Genomic DNA, 23,783 nt, shown 5'->3' on the forward strand with positions numbered 1-23,783 from the left:
ATTTGCATTATATCTTCACAGGGATGGAAAGAAAGAGAGCTTGTTTGCTGCTTCCTGATGATATGTGAAGTCACACTGGCTTAAACGCACTGCACTGTAAAGCAAACCCTACATATTTACTGCTGGTCTACTGGACACGTCTGGTAACGCTCCTCAGCATCTAATCATACTGGAAATACCATCAGCAGATGGCAGACAGGTGACAGCTCATGGAGCGTTCTCTGTGGATGGGAACTCCAGCAACTCACTCCTTGGACTCCATTTGGGAAGACATTTCCTTATCCTGGCCCTCAAGTCCTTCCACTTGTTGCCAGTCTGAGTGTTTGTGCCCCAGTGGAGTGGAGTCACTCGATTTCAGTTTCAGCTTTCAGTTTTAAGGAGGCTGCTTCTGCTCGGCACGCGCACACACACGCGCGCGCACACACACACACACACACACACACACACACACACACACACACACACACACACACACACACACACACACACACACACACACACACACACACACACAGGTTTACTCATATGAACAACATGTAGTGAATAACGATCATGGTCTCATTGACAGCAGGTCCAAATGTGCAGTCAGCTGGACACACACACACACACGCACACGCATGCACGCGCACACACACACACACACACACACACACACACACACACACACACACACACACACACACACACACACAAACCTCGCTCAAGGAGTGTGTGCTGCTCCTTAGTCTACAATTTACCTTGAATAGTTTTCTTTCCATCACAGTTTGGCCCTTTAATTAAAAACCAAAGACGGACAACTTAATTTCCTCTTTATTACAACGGATCCGGCCTCAACTACACCAAAAGCCACCGTCAAACATAAACACCGATCAGTGCGTAACAGATAGAAACTCCTGCTGTGTAAAACTTAAAAATCTATCTTAAGAAGCAGTGGAAAGACAGAAGGGTGGAGGGAGGAGTGTAAAGTGGATGCTTAGGCGCTGCTTTTCTTGGTTCTGCCTGTGGATTTCAGAGCAAGTCCAGGCGACGTCTGGGTGCCCATCTCCACCAGTCTGGTCTTGGGGTGACCCTGTTTTCCTCTGCTGGGTACCTTCCTTGGTCTAGCAGTCTTCTGGGGACTTTTCCTCACTCCATTCACTTCTGCCAGGGAGAATTCATCATGTTTAAGGAGGGAGGTACAGCCTTTCTCTCGTAAAAGACACCACCTTCTGGATATACAGCTATTTGACGCCGCTTGCTATTATTTATGTCTTTGACTTATTTATGCATCTGGCCATGCTCTGCTTCCAACTACTACAGTGCAGCATAGCTACGCATCCTTGTTCTCATGCTTCCTTGGTAAGAGCTGCCATAGCTGCTGTGTAAGAAGTGTGTGGTTGTAATTTCAGATCAGATTTCTACCTTCACTCCAGTGAACGTGGAGTACAGTGGACAAGGATGCATTGTCTTCGTGTCCACCGTACTCCACTTTTTGTTTGGCACACAGCAGAGGTGAAGTGCACACGTCAGTCATCAAAATGTCTCAGCCTCACTCTCAGTGTGGACATCAACATCAACTTACAATCACGCTCTCTGTAACGTTTTTGGCAAAGTGCCATACATCTACAGCCAAAGGGCTTTAAACAAATCGCACATGAACACAGTGAACTCAGAGGTATCCGATCTGGGACAGAAAATACTGACCTCTTTTCTTTGTTGCTCTCTTTTTCTTGACGGGACTTCCATCAGTCTCACTCTCATCTGCTTCAGGCGCTGCTTTCTTTCTCTTGGTGGTTTTCTGGAAGGAGAAAATGAAGAGAAGGGACATTGACTCGATGACAACTGGACTGTGTGTTAACACACACACCATTTTAAATTTGTTTCCCAGCTGAGAGTCATGTTTGTTGCTCCACCTGTTGTTCAGAATACATAAACAGACATCTTGATATTTTGTTTTCAATCTCTTTTTGTAGCTGAGCGGGGAATGCCTCAATGGACATTAAACAGTCTGAAAGTTATCCATGAAAATGAGACAAAACTGCCTAAAAGGGGCCCAACCGCAAAGTGCAACAGAGTCCTTTTAACAATGAAAAGTTATTAAATGAAGGCGTTCCTGTTTTTAACTAAAATCAAGAAGCAGAGAGTTTGTCAAAGCTCTCAAGGCCTGCAGCCTTGTCTGATAGTGAGTTTGATGAAGAGACGATCACTGAGGCAAAGCCTTGACTTGGCGGCGAGGCGACCCGACATTTCGGAGCCTCCAGCCTTTTGTGTGAGAAGTCTGAGCAAATGCAATTATGCTCTGCCATCTCACCAGACGCCTCGCAGACATTAATCCATTAAAACATCCGATTATGTGTGCCGCTGTTTTGACCACAGAGTCCCAAACAGAAACCTTCCGGCTTTCCTTTCTTCTGCTGCTAAAGCGGGTTTGAACAGTGAGGTCAACAAACATGAAGCAAAGACTATTCCAGAAACTCTGATTTTATCATCTCTGTCCAAATCAAAGACACTGTGGGGTCTGCTGAGGAAAGAAAATGAAAAGGTGGCCTCTGAGACAGTCGTGCACTTAATGAAGGCAATCAACTTCTCCGTCCGTCCTCTTCCTTCCCAGACCTCTGTAATGAAGCTCCACCCTCAGCCTGAACCATCACTCACCCCCCTGCCCCTCTTCCCATTTTTGCCTCCATTTTGACAATTGCTACCTCATGATCACCATGCGGCGCCTGCTGAGGTGAACAGATTGGCGGGATAATTACATACAATAACTAGCGCCGGGGCCCGGTAACCCTTTGGCTGGCAACGCCATGTCCCCGGTGGCATCTTCCATATGCACAGAGAGCAAGAGAGCAAGAGAGAGAGAGAGACAGAGAGACTGGAAGAATAACAGATTGAAGCACAAATAGGAAAATGGAAAGCAGGAAACAAATATCTAAATATAAAGAAATGTTAGAATGTTGACCTATTAGAGGACTGCACAACCAACAGCTCACTACAAAAATAGCACAAATTACAACACTGTTTATGAATGTTCAGTAATAATCAAACAGACCTCAGGGACATCGCTGGAGCACCAGTCTTATAGCATTATATCATGTATATGTAGCCATCAATGCATGTTTAGGACCCTCTTGCAGGGTCCTCATTTTATAAATAGTCAGATGGAGACAGCCAGGTGGAAAAAGTCCACACAACAAGTTCCAATTCAAAGTCCACATCTAACAGCTCCACAAGTGTCCTTGCTCTGCCTGTTTTATCAAGGACACCTACTTTCAGAAATTAGGTTTCTCATCTTGATGAAAAAAAAAAAAGAAGGAGCCTTGATGTACTTTACAAGACTGATCTCAGTTTCAAAAAAGTATTTTTCTCATTGAAACATATATACATTGCAGAAATCAAAAGCTTCCTATCAAAACCAGACCTGCAGACTCGCTTTTAGGACCTGTAAAACTGGCCTTCTCTCTGGCCTGCCACAGCTGACTGTCCAGTCACCATCCCCAGAGGAACAGTCTTATCTCGGCAGTCTTTGATAAGTTACTGCTGTTGAAGTATTTTGATATCTAATGCATTTTGGAAGGTACATTTTGGTTTCAGAAATGAAATAAAACATTTGTTGCTGTCACATCAGTTTGATTTTTGATTGCTGGTGAAGCTGTTGTGGGACACTGTGCTGTCTGATGTCTGATGTCTGTCTTTTGTTGCTATATCTGTCTGACAATCATCACACACATTAACACATTTTAATCAAAATCAAGAAACAAGTAAATGACTCTGAACGGAGGCAGTGTTTGATATTAAATTTAATTGTTATTATTATTGTTATTATTTAATAACCATACTGACTGTATCTTATTGTCAGTGAGGTTAATTGGTCACAGCACAGTGAGGTACAGTTGTGTTGAACTGTAATGCTCAGAGCTGAACTGAGCTGCTGGTGTAGCAACAGCGCTGCACCCATCATACTGCACCCTCCTGCTCTCTAGAGTTTGGACTCCAAACAGAGCTGCTTTTGTCTGCCTCAAGGACCAGATCTTTGAAACACGTTGTCAATCCACTCCCAGGTAGATTAACCGCCAAAGCATGTTTGGTGACTCATTTTAGCATTTTTTTTTATCTAAATGTTTTCATCTGTCCGAGAGAGCGATGTCATCCACTACTGACAATCCCCAGAGCACATGAACAGAACAGCTGCCTACTAACACACCCAGATGACACAGAGCAACATTATCATTCATCTGGAGTCATGTTTGTGTCCTGTGACAAAGATCCAGCTAGTCTCCAACTGTGTCTGTGGCTGCTCGCTGCTAAAATCGAAGGAAGGTGCAGATTCAGCTGATAATTCTCTGTAGGTTCACCACTACGAGAAATCCCTTTCATGCTGTCACTTGATACATTTTTATTATAAACATACTGATTACACCTGTTTCAAGTAAGTTTTGCTGATAATACTTTGAACGCAGGACTTTTATTTGTAACAGTACTGTGACTCTTTTATCATTAAACAAGCAGTACTTCCTTCATCACTGGCCATGCTCAATCACTTCCTGTTGGCAGGTGTAGGCACTGGCAGATACTAATCCCTATATGCAGCAGTGATATGGCCGACACCTTTGCAGTAGCCTAGCTAAAGGGCCAGCCATAGCTTAATACTAGTCTTTAAGATACAGCACATGGTCCACCCACTGTATAACAATTCCACAATAAAATTAAGCAGACAAGATGCAGAGAATTCCTCCTGAGGATTTCTATTACTTAAGTTACTCAAGTTGTTGTTTGTTTCAGAGTGTGTGTGTATATGTGTGTGTGTGTGTGTGTGTGTGTGTGTGTGTGTGTGTGTTGACCTTTGCAGGAGGTGACACAGCTCCGTTGACAGGAGTGAACTCTAGCTTGCCGTCATCTTTAGCCTGCATGGCCTTCAGTCCGGCCTGCAGGATGGAGCGCAGCTTCTCATATGGTGGTTTGTCTTGGTATTCCAGAGATTTAACCTCCTCCATGAACCTCTGGATCTCATCTGGAACACAACAGAACAACAATGTGACACACAACTTCCTGTATCAGAGGACGATGCAGGCTGAAGTCATTTGTTTCACTTAAGATCATAATAGTAAACAAACCAAGAATACCATGAGGTGTGAGTATCAGTGATGTCAGTGGTGTGGGCACATGTTTGCATAAGTGCAACATGTAGTGTGAGGAGAAGAAAATGCTGGACGACTGAAAACAAAACAACAGGGGTGGAGAGCGAGACTCTGGGCCAGAAAGGAGGGGTTTCATAGTGTGAGAGCATCAGGCCCAGGTGCTTCCAACTCAGACACAGAGGAATCCGGCCCCCAGGCCCCCGCTACATGTTCTAAACTAAGAACATAGAATAAGTAAACAAACCAGGGAAGCGTCACACAATGGTACCAGAGAGAGTGATCAGGCAGGTGAGGAATTTCTGTTCAATCTTCTTCTATGCTCCTGTGTATCAGTGTATACATATTTGTGCAAATATAGCATAAATACACACACAGCTGCAAACACACACAAAGATGGAGCTGTAAACAACAGGCTGGTTGTGCTCAGCGGAGCAGAAGGAAGGAGGTGTGACATTTAGTGTTCGTCTCCTGTGCTTGAACGGACACACTGCATGTAGGTCAAAGTGCCAACACTAACATGTTAGCTCTCACCACAACATGAAAACAAAATGTGAAAGTCACCGTTTACAGTCTGCGCTAACATCGGATTGGACTTCTATCTAAACGAGGGACAAGAAGATGAGGATCAAAGTGAAGTGAAGGATTAGAATCAGATGTGGCTGAATATAAATGAAAGATGTCATTCACTTTGGTCAGTAGCAATATGATTAAAATCCTTCATGATGATGCATGAAACTATTGTGACAGCAATATACATTCATAAGTTCCTAATTTATCTCATTAATAGCGGCCTCCTTGTTGACTGATCACTCTCTAAAGTTGTATCAGAGCTGTGTGTTAAGTTACAGCCACTGCAAAAGCCAAACATGTCCCCCTTCACACTGGAGGTTATGTTACTGGCAAAGTTTCCTGCAATGTGTGCTCTGCCCTGAGATACGCTTTTGGACGCAACCAGGTGAGGTCATGCCTTCTTAAGTGAAAACTTCTGGTGGGAAGAAAATGACTTCTGACGCCAACAGTTAATAATCATTAAAGGTTTATCACTCACCTTACTAACTGAGGAAGACCCAAAGCTACTTTTCCCATATTTCTATCTGTAAAGATATGTATTATTGCACAGATATTGCATGGGTGTAACAGCAAGATGTGAAGCATAAATCACACAGTCGTGCAAACAGTAGGTATGTGAGCACAGTGTTACATTTAACAGTGCTAGAGTTGAACAGACTGACAGCTGTTGAAATGAAAGACCAATTAGATTTTGGCTTGAGGTAAGGGTAAGGGTTAGGGTTGCGTTGGAGTTGGGGTACAGCATTTAGTTGCGATGGTTGCAGTTAGGGTAAGGGGCTGGGGAATTCATTATGTCAGTTAAGGTCCTCATAAGTAGAGAAGTACAACTGTGCATACATGTTGCTGACATAGGCTACGCTCGAAGACATATTTTAGACAGAAGGTCAGCTAAGTGGGGAAAAAAATGCGGATAAAAGCTGTGTCCCCAATTGGGAAAAAAGCTGATTTTTGGTTCAGTGGTAAAGTCAGGGTTAGGTCAGGGTAGGGTTAGGGTTAGACTGAACACTGGAATTTTCTACTATTGGAATGGGTCAGAACACCTCTGCAAGATGGCTGCAACAGAGACGCATCTCACAAGCCGGATGCATCATCTACTGTATATATCCATGACCCAGTTGAGCTAGATGACATGAGAAAAGAGATATTTTCAAGTTTTCAACAAAAACAAAAGCCCCAACAACCCTGGAAGGAATGAGGTCTTAATGCCTGCCCACAGACCCTCACTGTGACTTGAATTCTTGCTTTTAGGTCTTACACAGCCTCCCACGTTTATTTGTGTGAAATCACTGATAAGATTGAACCATTTCAAAACAGAAACAATGCAGCCATCAGTAGCAGTCCTTTTATAAAATAATTAAAAGGGCTGTTCCTTTGGGTGACCACATCCGTGATCAGTTTATACAGTGGCAGGTTTAACAGTCTCTGTTTGGTGGTCAGCTCAGCACGCCTCACTCGACCAAGCAGGCGGCCAGAGCAGCCTACGTTCAAACCCACAAGGTTTAAAGTATGTGTGTCAGGACAGTTTGGCTATCACACCGCTACATCCATATTGTCTGTGACAACAGCATTACCATAATGATGGTTTTTATTCTTTAAGTCGAGCTCCTCAGCTATGTCGAATCTAGTGTGTGACTGGAAAAGAGGACAAAACTTTTCATTTCCCATTCGCTGGTCAGAGCACGAGCTGTGACTGTCATAGCTCTGAGCAGCTCATGAAGTCCATTGGCCTGGCTGAAGCTTTGTTGTTACTGTGATTTGAGCTTTTCTGGGGCTTATTTTGGGCAGCGCTTGGCTTGCATGCAAAGGGTGCCGAGATTCTGTCTTCTTCACTACTCTGCTCTTCAAACAAAAACAATCCAATTTTCAACAGTGACAGGTAGTAAATAACCATGTTATGTCATGGTTGACAGCGTCATGGTCCCACAATGGCAGCAAGCCATATTTCTATGGCGATATTGTGAGATTAAGGAAATTGTGACATCCCAAGAGGTCTTATGTCCCTGCAATTTACCATGATGGGCAAAGAGAGAAAATGTCTGTTTGAAAACATTTCTTGTTAAGGTTTGCCCAATATGCAACATTAATGTCCGTTCTACGCAACTTTCAACTAGTGTTTTTTTGGCGGCCTATTTTAATTTTAGTCTTAGCCAGTCTTTGTGTAAAGCTGTCATTTTAGTTTTTATTAGTTTTAGTCACGGTCATACTCTTTTTAGTCTAGTCAAGTTTCAGTCGACTAAAAATCTGAGCATTTTAGTCTTATTTTAGTCAGAATTATCCATGATTATTTTCGTCTAGTTTTAGTCGACGAAAACTGATGACGTTTTAGTCTAGTTTTAGTCAATAAAAATTGTATTTTAGTCTATTTTTAGTAATGCAATTGACTATATTGACTATTTAAGCCAGTCAATATAGTATAAGTACCTAGTAGTATAGATAAAACCAAAATTTTCTTTTGGCCAAACCCATTTCACAATTCAAACAAGGTTGTCTTATTATATTATTGTTACCTTATAGACTCAAGAATACATCCATTTCAGACACGAAGACGCTCTGATTTGAATTCACAACATATTTATTTTACCAACCAAAGCCGGGTGGCCGGCCATCGGTCCCGTTCTCTGTGTCAGTTGTCTGTCATTAACGCTAACCTACCGCAGCTGCATCTTCTGCGAGTGGGAACTAATGCCGTGACGTCGCCTGCGACTGCGCAGTGCAACCTGATGCAGCCCCTGAAGTGAGACACAGGAAACAGAAATACTGCAAAATAATAACAATAACAACAACTAAACGAGATGAAATAACATTATAACATTTCGTCTCGTCTCATTTTAGTCAAACATAAAGAGTTTTTATTTTGTTAACCACACTTAGGCTTGTTTTTATTCGTCAACAATATTGCATTATATATTTAATTATAGTTATCGTCACATGACCAGCATTTACGTTGCGTCTCGTCTCGTTTTCGTCACGTGATAAAGGTTCGTTGACAACGATATTTAGTCATAATTTTCGTTGACTAAAGCAACACTACTTTCAACCTCTGTAGCACCAGTGCTACATGCAAAAAAGTTACAGCTCTGACACTTGATTATTAAACAGGTTCGGCTCCAGTTCTGGGGCGACTGAGATGACTTCACTCTTAGCTGCTTTCAAGATATATGTAGCTAAAAAAGGCGATAAAAACTGTAGCACACGCTGTGCAGTGAAACCACCACTGCAAAACCTTGACTAATGGCTGAACTGATAACACAGGGCCTTCAGGCTCACTGGGCTCAGATGATGGACTTGTAATGGTGATATATAAATAAGAAGTTAAAGTTTTTCAGCACCACCTTTACGTCTTTTTTCATGGTTTGTTTGCCCATCCTGATCCACTCCACCGTTTACCCAAATGGCACAACCATTTCCATCAGGCGCGTAACGTCTGTGTTTTGTCCGTGGTGTGTATGATGCACAAACATAGAAGCACAAACATCAAGGAAAAATCATCAAATAAACACGATCCAAGCAAGTCAACGAAGCTCTTCAGGCAAAACATTTTGCTTCTGAAATGCAACCGCTGGTCACAAGCCAGTGTTTCCCAACCACTGTGCCGTGGCACATAAGTGTGCCGTGAGAAATCATCAGGTGTGCCGTGGAAAATTATCCAATTTCACCTGATTGGGTATAAAGCGGTTGTGGCAGGTATAACGTAGCGGTGGGTCATCATGAAATACGTAAGGGATAATGCCAGACGAGGTGTCCGCTTCGCGTCGGCCGGTTCATGCCTCCGCGTCGCCCATTCATTTCTGATAATGGACACCTCGAAGGGCATTATCCCGCTTATACCATGGTCACTTATGAAAGAAATAAATATTAAAGCAATTATTAATACGTTAATGTTGTTTTTTTCCGTTAAAATTGTAAGTTTTTCACAAGAAGTGGCTGAGTAGACTATTTAATATCTCTCGTTGTGACGCGTTGCCAAGGTAACCGGCTCTGGCCACAGAACCTGCAGCTCGGTCGGCTGCAGCTGTTATATTAAGCCTAATCAGTGGAGGGAAGTGAGATGATTGCTGAACGTTATGTTACGTGATACAAAGTATCATTTCAGAGGGCAAGTGCACCTCTTACCGCTTGTTTGTGTCCAGAGGATGATTTTTATTGCAAGAAATATTATCCACCAGTCACTCTGATCATTAAATGTGTATCAAGCAAATAAATCGATCCTAAATCGTTTTTATAAATATTATCCACCAGTCTACTGTCTTGCCGTTGTGAAAAATAACCTGTGAAATAACGTATGTTAACGTATGTTCTGAGTTTCTGTTGCCACGGTTCCCAACTAGTGTTTGAGCCAGCACAATAATTTAGAACAATCAGGCTATTTGACCGGAACTTTTTCATAGATGTCCTACAACACTTTTTAACGGACACCCTGCAGCCAATCAGAATCGAGTATTCACCCAGACCATGGTATAAGCCTTGTTGAAGTTGTGAACAGTTTCATCTCCAGAGCCAAACAGCGGAATTCAGCAGGTTTTCCTACCTTATACGTGCTATAGTCTACCTACCGGTATGTCGTTATGTCTTTTTTTTATTAAGTAAAGAACTTCAGGTCATGTTCACTTGGTTACGTCTTTTTTCTTTTCTTTCTTTTTTTTTCGTCGTATGCTTGATGTGATTAGACGAGTAGGTTGTGAAATGTCAACTCTGGGCTTGCATGTTATCACTGAAATTGATCATAAGGTTGCAGTATTTTCAAAACTTCATCATAGAGGGTTTTTATTGCAACTTCAACTGACTCTATTGCCTTGCCTCCGCTGGATCACCGGAGCAGTCGTCTGCTTCTCCGTGTCTGTGGCGCTGCATGTAGAGGCTTCAGTGTTGATTGGCTGTCACTGACTCACTTGTGCCATGTAGCCAATCAGTGAGGGCTGTGGGCGGGACATTGTTACACAGCCAAGAATGGTGACTTCAAGCGGAGAGACGGCTGCATCGGAGCCAAAGGAGCGCGTTTTAAAATCCATCCATCCATTATCTATACCGCCTATCCCTTTCGGGGTTGCGGGGGACTGGAGCCTATCCCAGCTACAATGGGCGAGAGGCGGGGTACACCCTGAACCGGTCGCCAGCCGATTGCAGGGCCACATACAAGGACAAACAAACATTCACACTCACACCTATGGACAATTTAGAGTCATCAATTAACCTAATGAGCATGTTTTTGGTCTGTGGGAGGAAGCCGGAGTACCCGGAGAGAACCCACGCGTTTTAAAATACATTAATTAATTTTATTGGTTATCGGTGGAAAGAACGGCAGATGCCGATGATCGAAAAAATGACGAATATCAGCCGATATTATCGGCCAGGCCGATAATTGGTTGATCCCTAATTTTGTGTTGCATTGGCCCAAACTGTCAAGCAGCCCACTGGAAAAACTCCCGGTGCTCCAAATGGTCAGACTGTCATTGCACTGATCATACACATGGCCCCTCTGGATTCCCACTGACAAAAATCCATCGTAGTGAACTTTAAACTCTATAACCCTTTTCAATAAATGCTCGTATTGGTCACACAGGACTGGTGTGACCCTGATGTCTGGTGAATTATTAGCTAGATGGAAACAACAAAGGGCCAGATTGGGCCATTAAGCCGTTGAAGAATCTAGAGGGTCAATGGTAATACTAGTTGATTTTAACTGGCTTTCAGTTCTTATTGGCCATGAAGTCTTCCCTAACCCCTGTGTTTGCCACCTGTGCGAGAGTGTGTGCATGTGTGCTTACCTGGCTTGTCTTGAGGGGAGAAACACTTGGTCATAAATTCAGAGATGTTTTCTTGACTTCTGTAAGGGAGGAACAAGTAGCATGAGTTTCCCTGCAAGTTTAAAAACTCAGTTTAAAACCCCTTATTCTACTGGAGACAAAAAAAACTGCAAAAATGCTTTGTATGATACTGAATTTCACACTTTTTCTCAGCTGGATGAAGCAGACAACCTCTTGCATTCATAAAAGCAGTCAGAGATGATGTGTGCAGTGAATGCAGGTGTGCCTCCCACCTGATTTTGGAGTCTCTGACATAGACGGGGTCATGCAGCTTGTCCTCCCAGGGCAGGCGTCCACAAAGCCACTGAACCATGCAGTAACTCAGGATCTCCAGGTCACTCCGTCTACACGCAGCTGAACCCAAATAACAACATGAGCAACAGCAAACACGGTCAGCAGCTTCTTTTAAGTACAGGGATTAATAGCAATACCAGCATTTAAGGAGGAAATGTACTGCTTTCCAGTTATGAACAACATATACTTGTATTCTCTGATTTTATCTTACAACAAATCAATTTAGGGAGTAGTTCCACATCCTACAAAATACACTTATTTGCATTCATTCCCAGAGTAAGATAAGTAATAATACTTAATAAAATTATTAGTAATTAATAAAATCTCATTCCTATGTGTTGTATGAAGGTGGAGTCTGGACATGGTTAGCCTAGCTCAGCATAAAGACTGGAAAGGGAGGGAAACAGCTAGCCTGGTAGTTACATACATCTCACAACATGCTGCATATTGTGAGTTTGATCCATACAAACGACCCCGACTCCACCTCTGTACTTCACACACAGACATGAGACAGATATTGATCTTCTCATCATACCATCCATAATACAACTTCCCAGCTTTCTTAATTAATTTGGCTAATATATTTTATACTAGAAAAAAACAGCTCAGTTGCTTGCATTGCCTGTTAAAAGGAAGTTTTTCCTCGCCACTGTCGCCAAGTGCTTGCTCATGGGGGAATTGTTGGTTTCTTTGTAGATAAAAGAGCTTGGTCTGTACCAGCTCTATATGGAAAGTGTCCTGAGACAACTTCTGTTGTGATTTGGCGCTATACAAATAAAATTGAATTGAATTGAATTGAATTCTGACAAGGTGTGCTCACGTGACTGACATGACTTTACGTGTCAGTAATTAAAGCTTTCCCAGCTAATGTTAGCTTAATAACACCAAGATAACCACTCCATAGGTTTATCAAAAAAAAAAAAAAAAATTGATACACACACACACATATATACACACACACACACATATACATATATATGTGTGTGTATACATACACACACATATATGTATATGTATGTGTGTGTGTGTGTATAAATCAGTATATCAGTATATATATAATTTTATTCAAGAAGGTGTCATAATTTACACACACACACACACACACACACACACACACACACACACACACACACACACACACACACACACACACACACACACACATGTTGCAAACAAATTCACTACATCACAGAACTGGCAGTCTGGTTTGAAAAGCTGTGTTTAGGCTCATAAGTCCTCCTGGCATTTGTAGTAGCAGTACTTGTACCTACATGCTCCTTTGTGGGCGTCGATGCTTGTGAACTCGATGGTGCCATCATGACATCTCTTGGGGTCTTCCTTGTACTCTTTCAGGACACTGTCGGGTGCATACCTGTATGCCAGCCCATAATCTACTAAGTAAACCTACAATTCACAAACACACCAATTGATACAGGCGCACACACACATGCACAGACCAAGAACAATGTTTCCTGAAATCTAACTTTCTTATTAAAATGAAAAAAACTTGCTATGCAATATAGGCGGAGAGAGGCAAGGGATATGTTCAGCCTGCCTAACACAAAGACTGAAAGTATGGGGCGCAGATGAAGCCACGCTTTTAGAATCTAAATTGTAATTCCACCTACACAAGCTCCATCATTATTAATTAGTCTGCTCCATGCTTACATACTACAGTTGGTTACTGGCGTTAATAAAGAAACATACAATAATAATACAAAACCTACATCCCAGTAATGCCAGGGGAAAACATCAAATTGGCATAGCTGAAAAAAACAAAAAACACCTTACCTAATATTAAAATCCTCAGGGGGCGATTTTATCATTTATAAATAGCTATTTAATAACAGCACCAATGATACATTATTAATCTTCAAATTAAATATTTGCTCCTGCCTTGTTTGCTAGAAAAACCTCTTAGCTGCTACCATCTAATCTCCCCCTCTTTGGAACACACACACACACACACACACACACACACACACACACACACACACACACACACACACACACACACACACACACACACACACACACACACACACACACACACACACACACACACACACACACACACCTCCCTCTTTTCCAGACTTAATTGAATCTAATGAAGCAGCAAGTGTGTTATGATCAAAAAATACAATCATCTCCCTGCTTTCAAGAAGCAGTGCTGAGGTCAGAGGAGCACTTTACTTTCCAAACATTAAAGAGGCCATATTATGCTCAATTTCAGGTTCCTACTTTTACTTTAGGTGTCTGCTGGAATAGGTTTACATGCTTTTTAAAAAAAAAACAAAAAAACAAAACCTTGATTTTTCCTCCTTTTCTCCACTGCTGCAACACCACAAGTCTCTGTCTGAAACACTGTTTTAGATCAAGTCCTCCTGAAAGTTCCCCTTCCGATTAGCCCAGTCTGACTGGTCAGATTCACACAGGCCTGAGCAGGCACCATTCACTGTGTTTCCAATCAGCTCTGATGCTGTTTTAGCTTCCAGCTAGCTGTACTTCCACAGTCATTATCTTCACAATGAAGTAAAATAAAATAGAAAAAAAAAAAAAAAAAACTTCACTGATGCTTATGTTCGAACCTCACAGCCCAATGTGCCACTAGCGTTACAGCTTCATAAGGGGCTTTGTATGGTCTGAGCAAGCAAGAAAATTATTCCTACAGTTTGATCTTTTTTTTTTCACTTTTTACCATCAGCACATGTCTTCCAAGTAAACTGACACAAAGCAGTAACACGCACACATTCTGTCGAAGATCCTGGTACAGAACAGGCTTTGTGTAACAACAAAGCTAACACTAGCTAAGCTAGCGCTGCAGCAGTAACACACAAAAAACAAAATGAAAAAACTGTTATCAGCATCAAACCAAGTACTACATTATTGAACAGAGAGCAAAGCATGCAGGACGGTCACCTAGGCAGAGGACAGTCACAGAGCTGGAGGTGGTGCTGTGTTACATAGTGACGGAGGACATGGCTACACTACTGACCAGGCTTTTCAGGCAGTTCAGGAGAAGTGTTTTCTGTGGGAAAGAGTAACTCCCTTTGGTGTGGATTTTGGGCTTTGTAATTTTGGAGACATTTCACATGCATGAAAAGCTATTCAACATCATAAAGGAAAGGGAAATCCCCCAAAAAGCATAATATGGCCTTTTTAAAAAATTCTGAGTACTAAAAGTTGAAGGTTTTGGAAGCACATTTCCATTACATTTCCCTAAAATAGAGAGCAATCTGATTCTATGATGCTTCTACTAACCTGGTTGGAATCACCGTGGCTCAGCATGAGGTTGGATGCCTTAATGTCTGCATGCACATACTCATGTTCATGGATGTACTCCAAAATATCAAGCTAAACAAAGAAAACAGAAGAAAACAGTGATCTGCCTTAATATTAGCACAAGAAAGAAAAAAGATAACAGAAAATTAATACACAGTGTCAGTGCAGTGGCCTAATGATGGCAATACCCAGACTGGCTGTGGCATGACTCCATGAATGGGAAACATTTTGAGATAGAAAAAGAGGACAATGATAACTCCTCTTCATGCTCTCTGTCTGCAACATTTCCCTCAAAATGCCATGACATTCCTACAGTGTTTCCCCTAGGTTGCTTGTTTTCCCTACTTTCTGAAATAAAGCACAAAGAAACAAATGCATTCATATCAGTGGATTGTTACTGATAACCGGAACGAACTCAAAGCATTTCAGGACTGTAAAATGGGATCGGCATACTCACTCAGAGACTGTGTGTATAGGACTAAAAACCAACTGTTGCAATAACCACCGTTGCTATAATATTGCACCGAAACCACATTAACTGTATACTAGCCAGTTAGTGTGACACTTTGCAAGGCTAACTTCTGAACAGGCTAATTACTGAAAAATGCCCTTACCAACATAACAGTGGTACAATACATCGACTAGACAGTGCAACGTCATTAAATGCTCAGAGAGAATGAGTTGATCCTTATTGCGCAAATGTTAGAATCCTCACTGTCAGTGACTTCTGCACCTGTAACGACCATAACGACGGCGGCAGGAACACATGGCAGAGGATGAGTGGAAAGGCAAAAAAGCGTAAACAAGCCTGTAACTTCCGAAGAAAAATTCAAAGTAAAGACCTCTGCACATAAAAGTGTGAAAGCGAAGAATTCAACACATAACATAAATAAAATATTTTGTTTCCTGGGGGTGGGGGGGGGTCCCACAGGTGGCTGGCTGCCTTCCTACGCAACAGTAGGGGAAACACGACTAAAATTCCATTAAGCTGTTGTTTACTACTTGATTGCAATTCAGTGGGAAATTTGCAAGTGAACTGGAAGCATTTGATCATGAAATGACGAACCAGTCGAAGGCCAAGCTGCAAGACCAGTTTTCTGGGGAACCTCCTTTCGCACTCTTCAAACTTCTTTTGCAGGTCTGTGCCAAGCCTGTCAATAACCATGAACCTGTACCTGGAAAGTACACAAAACACTTATTTAGTACTTCTGAAGTATTACTGAATTGCTGATGTAGCTGTGCTATCATTTGCAGTAAAAACAATAGACATATAACATTAGAAAACAGCAGAACTTTCTGATGAACTGTTACATTTGCACAGGTTGAGAGGAAAGTCAGATGAAACCTGAAGGCAACCTTTCACTGACAGAGTGATGCCTCTGGCCACAGGTCTCACCTGCACGGAGGCATAAAAATGAACGTTTTCCCCAAAAGGCTAAAAGAGTGAGCGGGGATGAGTATTGTGGCCTCTGTTAGCGGCCCTGGTCGAAGTCTTACCTTTTTCCTCCTCTCTCATGCAGACCTGAGCCCCAGTACCTGGGAACTCCCAGATTTTTCAACTTGCGAGACTTCATCCAGCTCTGAACTGCAGGACAAGAGGGAACTTATCAGAAATGTTTGCAGTGCTTTCGATGAGTATAAATCTATGAAATGCACACACACAATGTAAATCAATGCAGTTTGACAAGAACTTCCTGTGAATACACTGCTAACTGTAACGGGTGTGGGTGACGGCTGTGATGCTCAAAGTAATAACAGTATGATTCCGTGGGGGGAAGCTGGGCAGTGCGGCCGCAAGCTAATCTGCTGCTGGGACAAATATTTACCAACAACGTGAGATTCCAGCATGAATAAAATATGAGCCTTTGGTTCCTTAGTAATATAACAGCTAATTGTCAGGGGAGATTGACATTTGGATTGTTATTATATAAAATGCAAAGCTGTGGCCTGGGGGCCAGTGGCGCCGCCACCAAAAGCTTCCCTTCCTCTGCAGGGCCCCGCCGTGCTCAGCTACAAGATTGTCTTTTTTAATTAAGCAAGTTGGATTTCTTTTATTTGTTTGCCCTGGTAGTGAGAGACGATGCTGCGCTGTGATCACAAGGCTAACTTTGGCTTAGTGACATACTTCCAGTTGTTTGTGTTGGTGTATTTGTGTTTAGAGGGAATGATCAGGTGGCTTACTCAGATCAGGCTTAGCAGCTCTCATGTAAAACTTGAGCTCAGAGAACAGCGGTCCATTGTCACTGGGCTCCTGTGGACAAAATAAGGGGTACATTTATGTCTAGATTCAAGCATTCAGGTGTTCCTCCAGGACTGTGCTGATGATGCATGATGCATTATATTGGGGAAAACTTGAGCTAAGTTTACATGTTTTTGCCAGATGAAATTAAAGAGGAATAATTGTTTTTGATGCACTACTTCTGTTGGTCACAGCCTGAGGGCTTGACACACCAAGCCCATTTCAAGTAACTACACAAAGACTGGACGATGTGTGTTCAGACATGTTAAAAGCTGCACATGAACACAGGATAGAGGGGGTCGCAGTCCACAGAATCGTCGATCACAGTGCAATTTTAGGTGATATCTTTATACACTATCATACAATACAACTCCTTGACAGTTAATTGAGAAACCATTAGTAGTAAAATAATAACGAAGTGCATTGCATAGTACCTGACAAATCAGGGTACAATGTCACACTGACGAAAAAAATTTAAAAGTCCAATAATGCCACGAGGACATTTTTTATTCATTTACCACTTTTCCTTACAAAGAAATTCTATACATTACAGTGAGATTAGTCAATCAACAAAATATTGATCGGTATTATGAACTATTTTGATGACCAATTTATCAAGACATATAAACAGACTTGTTGTCCTGTGATCGGCTGGCGACCGGTCCAGGGTGTACCCCGCCTCCCGCCCGTTGACAGCCGAGATAGGCTCCGGCTTCTCAAAAGCGAATATTTGCTGTTCTTCTTTGTCTTTTGTGACAGTAAATTGAATATCTTTGGATGCTGGACAGTTGGTTGGACAAAACAACCCACTGAAGACACCACCTTGGACACGTGCTGGACATTTATCACCGTTTTCTTACGTTTTTGAAATCACATAATGAATTGTTTGAATAATCAATAATGAAAAAATATAAGCACCAGTGCAGACAACAAATAACACGCAACAAGCTAGATATAAGTATGAAGCAGTTCTGATTATTTGATTTGCTCCATTGTCATAACTGACTAACTATAGTGTTTGTGAGCATAAAAACAGAATGAGGAGGATCTGTCGGTTGCAGTTTGTAAACAGCATTCAAAGTTAGCCTCTCCTCCATGGCTGCCACATTTTCGTGGCTTCCTCTTGGATGCAAGGAGCACATCCACTGTCCAAAGGCTGACGGACAGAAACATCGCGACCACAGGAAAATAAATAAATACAGGCAGAGTTCAAGGTCTCTGCAGATGCAGACAACTGCAACAACACACTTAAATGAGTCATACATGATGACTGAGAGGGATTATTTTTGAGTTATGAGTCTATACATTGTTTTTAGGAAAATCCTACTAACCCTGCCTTGAAATTATTGACATGATGACATATGAATAAAAGTCAGTTAGAGAGAAGACACATCGCTCTGTTGGAAGTACAGAAACTCAGTCCAGTCCAAATAAGCCGTCACATTCATTAACTCTTCTTTTCACTTGCAAATGCAGTGAAATGCTGCACTGTCAACTACGCGAATTCACTGATTTGACAATTTCTTTAGAAGAAAACAAAAACAACATGTAACTGAACATTAATTTGTACTGAAGTGGGCAGTGCATGTGAATAGGCAACATATATAACAAAACACATGTAAAAACAGACCATTACAGCTGATGTTTGGGGTTGTTTTGTCTTACCACTTTGATGACATAGGGAGCATCCGCCCCCACAGGTCTGGCAGAATTCTCATCAGCTGGTGAACAAGAAAGGAAATAATTTCTCTACTTAGTTGTAAATTGCTTGAATGTCTGACTTTGTAGGTTATATGTGCGAAGTTGGATTTAAATACATGCAACAGCTAAGCATAAGGCATTAAGTTTTGTCTGAGAAAAACAACGTCTGGTGAATGATAAAGATGCAATCAAATAACCTGTAGATGTCCTTTAACACTGCATGTTTGGCATAAGTCATCTGCCTTCTATCTGTTCTTACCCAAATATATGAGACCAAAGCCCCCCTGACCGACTGGATGGCCCAGCTTCCACGCCTTCTTTGCGGTGTCTGTCAGGACCTCTCCGGGTGGAAACTCCTCTGCTAGCTTCCTTTTAGCCGGAGCTCTGCCCTTGCCCTTTGGAGGCATCTGAAACGCAGTCAGCCGTGCACTTAGTGCTCCTCCCTCTCGAAAACATTTTGGATGTAGGTTTCCACAGCGCAGTTGAGTAGAAGTGAACTTTACACTGAGAGCAGACCGACGAGTTACCGTATGACCTCGTTTTAACACGAAAAGGACGATTCGCCTTAACTGCTGCATGTCATGTTCTTCTATGTACTCGCGAAGTTTTGGTTACTACATCGCCCGTTCAGGTCACCTGTTAGTAACGTCAAGTATCTGTACAATAACATAGCTTTAGCTAACACGATAATTACCAGTATGTGAAGTGCAAATTTGACAGCGTCCTGGTTTAGAACAAACAGCGTTTACGGGCAGACTAAGTCAGCAAAATACTACGATAGGTGGGGAATACTACTAACGTAACGTTCTCATAAAGACGGTTAATTTTAGCTCTTAGGCTAACAGCGCTGTCTCGTTAGCATCTATATCTCACGTTAGCTGCTAGCTTAAATGATGATGTTTAATAACAGAAGCTCTGGGATATCTGCGACGTTGTCAGTAAAATCGACACGTACACATTTTATCAAACTATAAGATGAATACACACCTTGATTCTGTTGTTTATTGCAGACTATGAGTCAAGCTGCGTGCGGACCAAACTTCCCGCAAAACTACCGGTCAGGAAGTGGCGTCACGACACTTTGCTATTCTATTGGTGGATTACGCTGCGTAAGTTACGACTGAGATTCTCCGTAAACGTAAGAGATAAAACTCTTGATATACTTGGTGGGAATTTGTGACGTTTGGGTTTACTGAACAGGTAAGGAAGAAAGCTTTACCCTAATTTATGGTTACATATGCTACAAATGTACGTCAGACATAAAACGAATGTCCATTTTTATATAAACACACTGTCAATGAGCAGTAGTATATTTAAAAGTAGACTAATAATCATCTGTCAAAGACATTTGTGTTAGTATTGTTCTTTTTTTAACTAAACTATGAAGTAATGTTCTTGTGCTCAAATCTTTTTTGCAAGTGACATTTAGTTGCTTAGCAGCTTGCTGGTGCATTAGCAATTATTAACACACCAAAACACATCAGGGTCCTTCATGCATTAACACACAGAGGAACAGAAATGAGTTGGCCCCATTTTCACACTCAGCTCGCAAAATCTCTGCGCATTGTGTCAGTATTAGTTAGTAATAAGTTTGTAGTAACGTTTTTAAGTAAAGTTTCATTTTGTTAAATGTGAGTTATAAATATAATACTGAAACAATAAAGGTCTTAAAACTAGATTTTAGCTCATCTTTACATGAAGTGGTCTCAAAATAAGGTTATGATGCAGTTATGCAATGTGTGATGTGCTCTTGTGGTGCATGACTAGGTAACACATTTTGTTTCATTTAACGCCCCACTTAGCAAGACTTTTTTGTACAAATCTATTCAGTCAACAATCACAGATGACTTTGCTTCTGTCAAATTGGGATGATTTTGAATTTGCTTCCCCAATCAGTTCTGCTGTATTGTCAGTGTGGTGAGAGGTTGATTTCAACACAAAAGCTAGTCAGTGTAAACAGCAGTGAGGAGCAGTTAAACCTGATTTTACCAATGTATTCTTTCATTGGGCGTGTCTCTAGATGGCAATATCTAGTTGATCCACCACTTTCATCCAGGAGAAAATATCTCAGTAAATATTGGATAGATTGCTAGAAGTCTGAACAGACGTTCATGTTCCCCCAGGAAGCATTTGGTCATCAAAACAAAATTTTTGCCCAATAACGTTTATGACCAAATGGTAGAATGCAAAGACTAAGATGGTTTACATGGCAAACATTACCTGCTAAACATCAGCAAGTTAATGTTGTCATTTATTAGCATTTAGTTAAAGAACTGCTCTGTCTCAGCACAACCTCACAGAGCTGCTCGCATGGTTGTAGAGTTACATTTTCTTAGGAATTCAACTTCAAAGTTTTTTTGTCTTCAAAGGAGAGTAAGCAATGTTGGCTGCTGTAGGACGTTCAGCAATGACCAACTGTAAATCCTACAATCTTGTGGCCACAGAGAGATTCAGTCAAGGCCAGCAGGGTGCACTGAGTAAAGCCCATGATGTGCTGTCAATGAAAAAGCTCCTAAAAAGTTTTCATGCAGAATAGAAAAATGCAATTCACAAATGTTTGCTATCACTCTGATTCCCATCTGTGTTCATTCTCATTCTTTCATGTCAGTAATTTCCACTTTGTGTAGATTTGGCATTGCTTACATCTCTTGTTTGCCCTTCATGTTTCAAGAGTTTTTGATGAATGTGATTGTCGCCATAAGTGTTTTTCTTTGGTGTGTCAACAATTGATAAAATAGTAGGTAAATAGTGGAATTCATTATATAATACTCAGGATGCAGCAATAATTCCATCTGTGACCTCAGCACTTATTCTGTAATTTTGACATATAACTTTCCCAATTCAAACATCAGGAGAACACTGAACATTATTATTTTTTACCAGAATCAGGCTATGCTATCAGGCAATAAGGTCTCCCCCCAATGGAAATTATATGGGAATTATTGCTATCATTATTAGTGTATTCCTTATTTCATTCTGCCAATGATAACCACAAACAAACAATGCATATTGAAATCTGAAAAATATACTCAATACTGGTTGACTGAGGGGGTTTGAATGATTTGCACATATTTGTTTGAAAGCAAGGCCTATGGGGAACAGATTTAAATGCCGATGGTGTCGTTATTATACAGCCATTGTGCAATCAGTACTATACTTCATGATAAGTTAAAGCAAAAAACGGAGCAAAATAAAGGTTACTGTTCATTACACGTTTCTCTTTATGGGTAGCAATGTGTAAAATCCAATAAAAACACACTTTTCAGGTAACATGAACATAAAACATCTGTAGGATTTTATGGGCCAGAGAAGCCAAAACAATGAGCTAAAAAAGGCTAAAAAGCTCAATAGCACTGACAGTAACTGAATAGTCAGGTGATAATTTTTTGGGTCAAATAGAGAACATTGACCCAGGAGACCAGGGTTTTCTTTGTTTTTGGATTAAAATAAGAAGTCAGTGTTGACTTTTGGTTTCCCTTTGGACACCGTCCCGTTTCATACCCAATCATGATACTATCACTATCACCTGTTACCAATAAACCTGTTTACCTGTGGAATGTTCCAAACAGGTGTTTTTTGGGAATTACCCATCTTTCCTGTCCCACCTTGTTTGAAAAATGTTGCTCCATCAAATTCAGAATAAGCATGTTTACAAAAATCAGTGAAGCTAGTGAGGTCAAACACTGAATATATTGTCTTTGGACTGTTTTCAATTGAGTATATGTCAAAAAGGATTAGCAGGTTATCACATTTTGTTTTGTTTATGTTTTACACAGAATCCCAACTTTTTTGAAATCGGGGTTGAGGCTGTGCACCTAATAAAAATTAGCTTGCAGCACATGGACATAATAATTTCCGGTGCCATACCTGCCCTTCTTATGGGGTATATATTCCTAAATGTTGCTGTAAATGCTGAATAGGTGTGTGAATGTGCCTTACCTATTTTGAACATGTCATGTGATACAACATATTGGGTTTCACTTGCAACCCGGTGCACAACTCATGAATAAGATATTGTTTCTTTAGTGTCTTTTCTTTCCAAGTGATCACAGAGTGGAGAGAGCTGCACTTCACATCCAACAAGGCCAATGGTCCAACTGTTTGTTAATCAACTGCTGCACACTCTTTAAATTAGCATTACTTCAGTAACTGTTGCCATGGCTCCCACAGGTGACAGGCTATGGCGGCTTTTGACACGTTGACTGTTTACAGCTTTAACTGAAGTGAACCATCTCTTCAAATAACAACTGAACGCTCCATGGTGGAGTCCTAAACAGAGGGATGACCCGCTGCAGTGACAATGATGAGCAGAGTGATGATGGAACAGAAAAAGCCAACAAGAACCAGAAGAAGAGAAGTAAAGGAGAGAAGCATGTGTCTTTCCCTCCTGACGAACAGATCGTGTCGGGATTTGCTGAGCACAAGAACGCTGACAGAGAGGGTAAGCTGCTGCTTCACCATGTGTTCAGTTGAATATAAGTCTGGTCTGATATCATGATGTCATTCTGGTGGCCTTTCATCATCTGTATTAAAGTAGCCATTGACTGGATATTTGGTGTGTAGCTTGTTTTAGATTAAGATCATGTCAATAAGAGGTAATGTTACATTCAAAATTAAAATATACACAATGCAAAGAATGCAATAACAAATGCAAACGCATGGGTATTTATTGCAATCTTTATAGATTTTTCCACTCGTATGGTGACCAGCAGGGCATGAAGGTAGTTAGGTTACCTGTGGATCTGTGCAGTCACGTGCTGTAACTATAACTCATCCAGC

General features: G+C 41.4%; 2 protein-coding genes across 2 annotated transcripts in view; one reads left to right on the forward strand and one right to left on the reverse strand.

Moving 5' to 3' along the window:
• Positions 1-792: 792 nt before the first annotated feature.
• vrk1 (VRK serine/threonine kinase 1) lies at positions 793-20,071 on the reverse strand. The gene is made up of 13 exons (XM_070980097.1): positions 19,992-20,071; positions 19,264-19,411; positions 18,969-19,024; positions 17,246-17,315; positions 16,562-16,649; positions 16,131-16,239; positions 15,044-15,136; positions 13,054-13,186; positions 11,722-11,842; positions 11,450-11,508; positions 4,818-4,987; positions 1,684-1,777; positions 793-1,140 (listed from the first exon to the last, which is right to left on the reverse strand). Exons 2-13 carry the CDS (start codon positions 19,409-19,411, stop codon positions 974-976), a joined length of 1,308 nt encoding a protein of 435 aa, XP_070836198.1. The 5' UTR covers positions 19,992-20,071; the 3' UTR covers positions 793-973.
• A 3,214-nt stretch (positions 20,072-23,285) lies between these two features.
• The window catches only part of LOC139342356 (protein phosphatase 1 regulatory subunit 37), a 62,510-nt gene continuing 62,012 nt past the window's right edge, over positions 23,286-23,783 (forward strand). The window contains exon 1 of the mRNA XM_070979423.1: positions 23,286-23,445. Within this exon, the coding sequence (XP_070835524.1) occupies positions 23,286-23,445 (160 nt within the window). The remainder of the gene's footprint in view (positions 23,446-23,783) is intronic.

Source organism: Chaetodon trifascialis, chromosome 14 (genome assembly GCF_039877785.1).
Source record: "Chaetodon trifascialis isolate fChaTrf1 chromosome 14, fChaTrf1.hap1, whole genome shotgun sequence".
In the NCBI taxonomy this organism is placed as follows: domain Eukaryota; kingdom Metazoa; phylum Chordata; class Actinopteri; order Chaetodontiformes; family Chaetodontidae; genus Chaetodon; species Chaetodon trifascialis.